We start from the raw sequence: 10,300 nt of genomic DNA, 5'->3' as shown, positions 1-10,300 counted from the left end.
GATGCATGGGGCAAACCACCAGCTAATATATTTTGGGGTAATTTGAAATGGAATGGTGCATTTGATATGTGTAATCGAATCCCGAATGCTAAATATTGTTTGGCTGACATGAGGGTACTGGGTAACAAGGTAACTTATCATTCACCATTCATTCATGGTATCGTCCGTTCCATGATACTAGAACCCTTAATATTCCTTTATTAGCTGTTCTTAAAAACTTTACAATACAATTTTTGTCGATTTAGGAACAAATAAAAACGCTTTTAAAATGAGCATTAAGATAGTCGCTCCCCGCAATCTTTAGGCTTTTATATTGGATATCTTTAATTTGTTTCAGAACCAAACTTATGGTCAATTTGGGACCTGTTTGCCATCAGATTGTTCTGAGAGTGATGTTTTTCAACTTCTCAATTTAACAACTCCTTGTAAGTTTAATTTACTTCCATTATCTTATTAAAAAACATTTTTATTGCCTGAACAAAATTCCTTCCATACTTAACTTACTCTCAACGTTAATTTCAAATTGGGAGCTAAACTATCAACTTTGTATCACTTTAAATTCTGAGAATTTTGATTGAGAGGAAGTGAACAAGTAAAATCATTTTAAAGTATCAGGACAAGAAGGAAAAGAGCTAACTTTGAAACTTTGCTAAGTGTTTGAAATATTTTGAGGTTTATTTGTTCCAGATTCTCTAAACTAAATAAATGTCAACTATTTTTCCTAAATTAAGGATCTTTCAGGAAAGCCTTTAGCTGTGTAGACTCGATTAACCGCTTATCATTATAAGAACATGATAGGGTGTGATTAAGAGAAAATGTTCAGGGATATTCTAGTTTAATATGCAACTTATTCAATAAAGCTCTTTCTGCCTGATTTGTTGTAATACTAGTAACTTTCTTGTGACATGAAACCTTCTCTTACTAAGCCTTCTTTCCATCACCAATAGATGTTAAAGGAATGGTTACATTCCCAGCTGACGGAATATTCAATCATAGTTATGGTACACCAGTGCTGTGCAACGATAAAAAAGACCTTCCTACAGATTCCATTGTTTTCATGTAAGTTTTATACTTTCTGTGGTTCTCCATTCAGTTTTACAGGTTTGATATTTTCAAACTCTCCAGAGTAGAATCGAATCCTAAGCAGCAGAGACGAGACAAAATTATTCATTTATGTTCATGAATGAATGAAGAATGCATCGGTTATGTTTTAAGGAATTCAATAAATAAACTAGGAATGGTTCCTCAAACCTGTAAATTCATTCATAGTGTTGTGTTGAGTCTGTTGGGATTGTTATGCTTCTTTGGCACTGCATTTGAAGCACTCCAAGACTGTTTAACACCTGACAATCTTGTGCCACCACAATCTCTATACAATCACCAAGAATATGACCAAGACCCCGAAGAAAAAGCAATGCAAAGAGCTGTCAATCATACTGAAGATGATAAAAACGATTTTAATTATTCACGATTCGGCACTGACCGGCCGGCGCCACCCAAAATGACCAGAGGAAATGGGTTAATACAGTTCTTGGTCTGTTTTTCCATCTTGAAGAATACACGAACGTTGATCAGTACGTCGGCACCTAAAGATTCGATCAGGTCCATCAACGGCATCAGAGCAATCAGTATGACTTGGGTCATCCTTGGACATGTTTATTTCTTTGGTATCTTGACAGCACCAGGTGAGTTGCTTGGTCTCTCAACATTTCACTTGCAAATATCTGATATTTTGCTGTCATTTATTATCTGGGTAATGATGACATTTTATGCAAACCTAGTTAAAAAATCTCTCTTATTCCCACAACACTTTGAATTTATTGTTTTCAATAGTGGAAGATGATTTTCTGCCAAGAAGATTGTCAATTTTGTCAGAAAAGGATTGACCTCTAAAAGTTGACAGTTATATCTTTTTCTTTTAGATAATATTGTTGGAGTATTTAAAGTCAATGAGCGATTCACTTTCCAAGCTATTGCAAACGCCTATGTTTCTGTTGACAGTTTCTTCTTCTTAAGGTAAGTTAAATTTTTGAAAGGTTCTTCTTAGTGAATTTGCTGAATATCGCTCACTTTTCATGCTGCAAAATATCCCGAAAAAATCATAAATTCTTTTCTTGCGTTACCGCCACCTCACCATACTGCTTTCTAACAGTCAAAACAAAGATGGCGGCAAAAATAAACAACTGGTTGCTACTGCTCTTTCGCTATTTTTCTTTGGTTTTTATGCTTTTAAATGAATCTTGCCACATATAGAAGAACCAGAAGCTATGATTCAAACCTTCCACACTTTGTTTTATTGCAGTGGTTTCCTGGTGGCTTACATCACGTTAAAGAAGATGGACAAAATGAACGGTTCATTGAATTTCTTCGCTTTTGTCTTGCATCGATTTATAAGGTAATAATCTCTATAATAAGCTTCCTACATATCTAAATTGAATTTTGATCTTAAAGTCTGTCTCAATATAATATGCAGCGAAGAAAAAAAGGCTGTAACTTTTGATAGAATTCGGATCAAATAGCGCTTTTATGCTTGTTGAAAAGATATTAAAGAGACAGTTTTTCAACAGTTTTTCAAAACTGTTTTTATTGTAATTTTATTAGCCAATTATAGATTTGTTCTTATAATGTTTCTTATTGATAGATTTTTACACTCTGACGAAGACCTCTTGTAGTGAAGGTCGAATATATAGTTTTTAAATAAAAAACATGACGCTTCTGGTTATTCTTTTTACCATTATATTAGAGAGATATTCAAATAGAAAAAAATGACAAAAATTTTGAAAATTGAGATAAAAAATGAAAAAGAAAAAATTCAACATCTGCATTTTCTAAAATTGATTGAAGCTTTTCTACTTTATAATATTCCACTCCTTATTATCTCTTCAACAAGCGCATAACCATAGGCGGTTTTAGACCATGTCGAACTTATCATCAGAGTCTCTTAACGAGCGCTGCACTCCTTCGCATGTTTCTGACGTACTTGTTCTATTGTCTTAAATCCGCCAGTGCATAACCGCCATTTTATTCGGATTCAATCAAAAGTCACGGTCTTCTTTGTCTCTGCTGCAGATTATTTTGAGAAAGACTTTAGTTTTTACTTCTTTTGGCGCCAAAATTTCATTCCACGAGTTTGTTTCGCTACCTCTACAATATCAAGATTTTATTTTTCTCATATTTAGGTTTTTTTGAAACGCCTAATTGTACAGTCTTTATTTCTTTAAGCAAGAGTATCTGTATCAGCTTTTTAATGGGTCACCTCCTCATAATTCTTATTTGTTTATGTCTCTAGGTTGACCCCATCTTACATGTTCGCGATTTTCATCCAGACTAGCCTGTATCCGTACATCGTCAACAGCCCTGATGGTTTGTTAGTGCGAGCAGGGGCTAAAAATGATCAGTGTCATACACATTGGTGGAGTAATCTCTTATACATTAACAATATTTATCCGTGGAAAATGGCTGAAGAGGTTTGCAACATAATAGTCCTCCCCTTCCCCTCTACTCGCAATTTTATTTATTTATCCTTTAGATATTGTTGAAGGTCTTTATAATCAATTGCAAGTTTGTAATTGCAACATTACTTGACATCAATTTTTGTAATCTTACATTTTCAGTGTTTGGGTTGGTCATGGTATCTTGCAAACGATATGCAATTCTTTGTTATCAGCCCTCTATTCTTATTCTTCATGTACAGGTAAGACCAACTTCTAACCTTTCAATAATAGAAATCCGCCGTTACAAAATAAACTAGCAAATAAACTTTATAAAATAAAAGTTCGAAAATATAGTTTCCAAATGTTCGCCAGAAATTTCCTCCATTAACTAAGTGGTGATTGGCTGTTTGGAGTGTTTGGTGAATTATCCCTTGGTTTTTATTATTGAGGATTCCTCAACATTTATAAAAACCTAAAACTTGAAACAATGACTCTATATTCCTCCTGAGAGATAAGCATTTGAAAATACAAGCTTTGAATATTCTTTACCTTTACTATTCTTTATACCATTTACCATCTCCCAATTCCTTTTTCAGATATAAATTAAAAGGAGCGCTGATCTCCATCGGTAGTGGAATACTCCTCTCTACCATCGCTACCATAGCCATCGTTGCTGGTAAAGGCCTTCCGTCACTGATATCCATCGCATGGCTGCCTGGTGTGCCCGCTAACGACAGGTATTACAAATATAAACGCGTCTTTGAGTCGCCAAGGGAAAGGGGATTTACTGCTTTTATGATATGCACCGTTGTATAGCAAATGACATATTGCATAACAAAAAACAGTCAAGTTACATATAATTGAAAAAGACAGAAAACAGTCACAAATGGTGAGCACGCTGTTATATGAGAATTTTTGAGTTTGAACATTTGAGTGTCGTGTCTATCATTTCTCTTTTCACTTTGTAGAGCACAAGTTGGTATATTTGGTGATGATGTTTACGTGAAACCATGGACGCGCATCAATCCTTATCTCATTGGCCTGCTCTTCGGTTTCTTGTTCTCAAGAAAGATCTATTTGACCAGAAAACCTAACTTTGTAAGTTTTTCTTCACACGTTGATTTTGACTTATCTATTTATCTCTGTTCTGCCTAAATAAATACCGGCTTGGGGTTGTTTAACTCTCTGGTAGTAGCAAGAAATCAACTCTTTGAGAAATCAAAACAGATCGCATTCGGATTGCATTTTTTAACTCTTTGGAGCCTGTCCGATAAATTGGAAGAATCCTTGATAAGTTATTCATTGCCTTTGAAAGCTTAACCTGAAAGCACATCCTATGATAATCTTGATGGATGAGTGAGAGAAAGGAAGTCGCATACAGTACAGGATTTGTCAAGAACACAAAAAGAAAATTGAAATCAGTGAAATAATGACTTTACAAAATTGATAAATCTTCTTCCACCTATTTCGTTCTACAGGCGATCACGTTTATGGGTTGGGCAGTAGCCACTGCAATAGGGATGTCCATCATCTATGGTCCTTACTCGGTCTTCAAACCTGGTGGTCAACTCTTCGATACTGCACAAAATGTCCTTTATGGCGCATTCTCACGCCTCGCATGGGCTCTGGCGCTGGCGTGGGTGGTTTATGCTTGCCAATACAGAATGGGCGGTAAGGCTTTTGTTTAAAATTTGTTTAAAATATGTTCTCATGTTTTCAACATTTTGTTTGTTACTTACTTCGCATAAAATTAGAACAATCTATTGACTCTTCTACCATACACCATTTGAAAGTTGAATTAATTCAATATTGAAATATTGAATTCGAATTAAATGACGTGTGATCGATGATAGGATAGGACATGATCGATGTCCCACCGAACCATTGGCTGTTTCAAACGATTATATGATAAAATTCTACGATCAATTAAGAAGATTTTTGATGCATAGATTGAATGTTGGCTCACTGCATATGTGGCAAAGCTCATGAACCAGCCGAAATGGTTCAATAATGATATTGATCTCAAATCTTCCGACATTGTCTTGTTTACAAAACAAGAATCTATGTAGTCTAACCGTCTGGCTTCAGTCTATCAGTATGGCATGGTTCGAAAAATTGAAGAAAGTCGCGACGGGAAAGTTCGAAAAGCTACCGTGGAATATCAAAATTCAAAGGAGAAAACGAAACGAGAAACACATCGATCAGTCAGGTCATTGGTATTGATTCGAAGAATTATGAAATGGATTTATCTACTCAGTTGTATGGCTTGAAGGATTTAAAAATCCTTATTATACAATAAAACCAAAAAAAAGATTTAAATTTTTATAGCATTTCAATTGTCGGGGGAGTGTTAAGGCAGTTAACCTTAATTGAATGAGTCACAAGTCCCACACAGCACTCTCACCATTTTGCAGTTTGTCATTTTCGTGTTTCCTTTTGTTTTCATCATGTTTGTTTACCAGTTTGGTCAGCATTTTACTCATATTTTCTACCATTTTGAATACATTTCATATTTTCAGTTAAATTCAGATTTGGTCAGTATTTTCTTAATCAATATATGTCAATTCGATATGTAATTCACTGTTGTCATAATTTATATTAGTTTTTCATAAATTATTTTTGGTCTGTATTTTATACATTTCTATTCTGCAGAATGTATAAATAGCCACTTTCAGTTTTGCACTTCACTTCAACAGAGACATTCAAGGAGTCAAGACACGTCAAGTCAATTCGTATTTCAAACTCATAATTATTTTCAATCTTCATATTATTATCTTATTGCTTTTCTAAAGGTTGGGTGAACTCCTTTTTGTCGTGGAGTCTTTGGATACCGATTGGTCGATTGACGTACGGTGCATATTTGCTTCATCCAATCATCTTGAACTATTATTACAAAACGATGGAAAAACCGTGGCATTTCCAAGATGATACTGCTGTGAGTATTCCATAGTGTGCAGAGGGGTCCAGCCCCCAGCATTTTCCAGGGGGGGGGGTAAGGGGGGCTAAGGAAAATAGCCTAGTTCTAGAAACATAGCCCCCATCTTCACAAGAAAAATATGAAAGAAATATAGCATTCAAATTCTCGATAAATTTATTGCACCGCAGGCAAAATTTTTTTTCAAGAGCGATAAAACCTTCCCCACAGCATAGATTTTTAACATAATTTAAAATATCTTCAACCTATCAGCTCTGCCCCTGGTTCTATTATACAACACTCAGCCCCCCTAGCAAGCTAGCCCCCAGAAATTTTTGAAAAATACAGCCCCCAATCATGCAAAAATGGTTTAGCCCCCCCCCCTAAGCTCAGGGGGGTGCATTCTATGTATTCCCTCTTTTTTTTACTCTTAAAAAAGGGTAACTGACAACTCGATTCCTTAATAGCCTCCTTTTTCAGACAGAAAAAGTCGCTTTGAAAATACTCTTGGATTTAGAAATTGGTAGCTTTATGATAGGTGCCATCAGAGTTAATTACAAAGCTACTATTTGCTCTTCTTTCTCTTTCAGATTTTTGCTTATCTATCAGTATTGATGATGTCGTACATGTTCGCTTTCTTGTTATCATTGCTGATCGACCTACCTGTCTATAACCTGGAAACCATGGTAACAAAAAATCTATCCGGGGGAAAGAAGTAGAATTTTGGTAAATCATAATTATAATATAACACCTAGTAGAGTAACCTCGTCATGGTTACATAAGACAAAAACCTAAAGGGTTGGGCTTCTTATTGAGCATAGTGTTTACGTGTTACGGCCCTTCACATATCGTCTCAGGTGCTGTTTCGCTACGAATAAGTGAGAATTAGTACTGGCTTTTGGAGCCAAAATCGGAGTGGTTTCCATTCTTGTCAAGATTGCTTTGCTTTAGTTTCTTTACTAGACGACAATTTCGATGCGGAAAATCTGCCTAACGTGTGAACATTGTTAAAGCGTAATTCAATATTCTTGTAAAGTTTAAGAAAAATCAAAGTCAAAGTGTGTCATTTTCCTAGTACAACGGATTCACATTGGATTCATAGAAGGGTAACTCTTTTTTTATTTTAAGGCTTGATGGCTCAAATTAGCCGATTTTATTTTCACTCGTAAAGTAAAAGCTTTTTAGACAATCTAAACATGGCAAACATAGCCCTTGACCCAATAACCCATTTCGTAAATTACGTTACAGACATCACTTGCGTCGTTTTGAAATTATTGCCATGGTGATTAACTTCCAGCGGATTTTATTAAAACTACTTCCTATTCATAAAAAATAATTCACTGTCTCAAGAGACATAATCACCATGGTAATTGTTTGAATACGAGACAAGTGATGTTCATGACGTAATTTATAAAAAGGTCATGTGTAAGCATTTAAATATGGAAAAATATCAAGGGTGGTTAAACACTTGATATAAGATCTCCAGACTTCTCCAGACCTTCTCTATAGGATGCTTATACCGAAAATCCCACTGGTGGAACATCTCTTTTTTGGGCAATTTCTATTTTCCCCAGGCAAATTTTGAAAATTTCAAATTCATTTTCAGACATTATCAAGTATACCATTCCAAAGCTCTCGAAAAACTATATAGAAGACTTTTAAACGGTTATAGCTGATTTCCTTACCTAACTCATAACACACACTTTTTGTTAGGCTTTGCATCACTACTTCATGCTAAAAATACTGAAAACTTTATTTTCAAAGTAATGATTGATAATTGTTTCGCGTTTTGATAACTATTTACTTAAATTCAGAATTATTGTACATATTTTCGAATTTTTTAAAAGAAATTTTATATTAATAATTTTATTACGTAGGCTATTAGAAATTTGGGGGTTAAAGTGAATCACTTTAACACGGCTGGTTTTTGTTTGACTTGCTAGATGAGGAAGCAGTCGTATATCCTTTTTGCAGTAGAAAGATAATAAACTTACTCAGATTTTGAAGAATTCCCTTTTCCTTTTGAAAAACTCCATACGATGGATTTATTTTGGGCGAATTGCTTCATGATATTCGCACAATAATTTTCCTTCAAAAATCTTCAAATTTTCTTCTTTTGTTGTCAACCCTTCGAATTAGTGGATTCTTTAATTTAATTATCTTTTTCGTAAATTTAATATTTTACACTGGACATGACTGATTGTACGCACATATATCACACAAATAATTTTCAGCATTGTTTAACGAAAAAGACACTTTAGATAACATTTGATTAAGTTTACATTTAACCTAAAATATTTTTTTTTAAATAATCGTGAATTTTTGAAAATTATTTTGTAATAATTCTGTTCAGTTAATTTAGTTTAAATGTTTTTGTAATAATATAAATATTACTTAGTTTAATTATCAATAAGAAAGGTATTCAATACAAAAGATGACTTCGTTTATTTTCGGTTTCTGTTTTTTCACGAGACGGATCAAGATCATTACTCGTAAAGTCTATATTCACGATAAGTGTGCACTCTTTTTTCATTTACCTACCGGGTGACCCACGAAAAAGTTCGGACAGTTTTCGGCGTCTCGAGACCGAGCAAATGTCTCAAAGTGCTTGAAATTTTAATATGTAGAAAGTAGATATTCTAACTTAAAGTTTGAGCAATTACTTTTTAAAATTGACCGACAAGTTCCCTACTTATGAGCTTTTAAAGTCAAAATTCACTTTTCGGAAAGAGCGAAATTACGTCAAAAAAGAGGTATCAAATTGTTTTATTATCAATCAATCAAGCAAGGTCGTTAAATCGTTAGAAAAGAGCATGTTAGACATTTTTATTCAATTTTAAAACTTTTTTAGATTCTTTACTTTCCCAAAATATATTAACAAGTTATTCGTTCAGAAAAGAACCACCACCATACACTTTCTAGCATATTCCAGGCAAACCCACCCTCTCTGTTCTTTCATAAGACGCGACATTTTCATAAAGAAGGCAAACTTTGCCTATTTGCTAAATATTTTTGATAAAAATATTTACAATAAATTTATATATTTTAATAATTTATATAAATTTATTATTTTACAAATTTTAATTACCTACAACACTAATTAACGAGGTCGTAAAACATCAGCTCACTCGAAAAACACAATGTTAAAGATAAAGAAAACAATTATAATTTGATACCTCATTTTTGACGTGTTTTTGCACTTTCCGATAATTGAATTTTGACTTTAAAAGCTCATAAATGAAGAACCACTGAACCAAATTTAAAAAGTAATAGCTCAAAGTTTAAGTTAGAACATCCTCTATCTTTTAAAAAAAAGATTGAGTTTATATTACTTTTATTTCAGACCCTAGCCAACGAAAACCGTCCGAACTTTTTCGTGGGTCACCCGGTATAACTTTTGAAGGAATTCTTCAATCTTTATAAATTTGGTATCAATTTGGAAAGATATTACTGAGTGGAACAATTTGAAATAAAAAATTTTTTGAAAAAATTCTAAAAACGAAGATAAAAATGAAGAAGAAAAAAATTAAGATCTTGTAGCAAAGTGCTATAACTTTCATTTTCACTGGAGTGAAACCTTGATTATCGAACGTCATCACCGTGAAAAAAATTCTCAAAAATAATCATTCCATCAAAAGATATCAAACAAATTTATAAGCTGATTGACGTCTAAAAACGCTGTTTTCCGCTGTTTTTTGGGGTCAATCACTTATTAACTTTGTATCATAACTTTATATTGAATAAATATTTTTGTGAAATTTCTTTACAGAGATGACCTCCTAAAATCAAAGAATCTCTCCAGTGAAAATTTTTATTTCAAATTGTTCCACTCACAAATATCTCTCCAACGATACCAAATTTATAAAGAAGGTAAAAAGTTATAGGTAAAAGAAAAAAGAGTGCACACTTATCGTGAATAGACTTTAGATCAACATTTTCGAGAAAAAAAGAG

The 10,300-nt window shown here is 33.6% G+C and overlaps 1 protein-coding gene across 1 annotated transcript; it reads left to right on the top strand.

The window, feature by feature from the left end:
• Nucleotides 1–8,681, top strand: LOC136798464 (nose resistant to fluoxetine protein 6-like). Its single transcript, XM_067055078.1, has 13 exons — nt 1–129; nt 338–425; nt 948–1,059; nt 1,270–1,685; nt 1,923–2,016; nt 2,303–2,395; nt 3,290–3,467; nt 3,615–3,694; nt 4,031–4,171; nt 4,403–4,532; nt 4,913–5,105; nt 6,227–6,369; nt 6,939–8,681. The coding sequence occupies exons 1-13, from the start codon at nt 67–69 to the stop codon at nt 7,065–7,067; spliced, it is 1,860 nt and encodes a 619-aa protein (XP_066911179.1). The 5' UTR covers nt 1–66; the 3' UTR covers nt 7,068–8,681.
• Nucleotides 8,682–10,300: the final 1,619 nt, after the last annotated feature.

Source organism: Clytia hemisphaerica, unplaced genomic scaffold (genome assembly GCF_902728285.1).
Source record: "Clytia hemisphaerica strain Z4C2 unplaced genomic scaffold, Clytia hemisphaerica genome assembly, whole genome shotgun sequence".
Classification (NCBI taxonomy): Eukaryota; Metazoa; Cnidaria; class Hydrozoa; order Leptothecata; family Clytiidae; genus Clytia; species Clytia hemisphaerica.
This window is presented reverse-complemented; position numbering and strand designations above follow the sequence as displayed.

Excerpts from the sequence above, each read along its gene's own strand:
- LOC136798464 (XM_067055078.1), top strand. The coding sequence starts at position 67 with ATGTGTAATCGAATCCCGAATGCTAAATATTGTTTGGCTGACATGAGG. Across the intron at positions 4,533-4,912 it reads TGACCAGAAAACCTAACTTT|GCGATCACGTTTATGGGTTG; the intron begins GTAAGTTTTTCT and ends TTCGTTCTACAG. Across the intron at positions 6,370-6,938 it reads ATTTCCAAGATGATACTGCT|ATTTTTGCTTATCTATCAGT; the intron begins GTGAGTATTCCA and ends TTTCTCTTTCAG.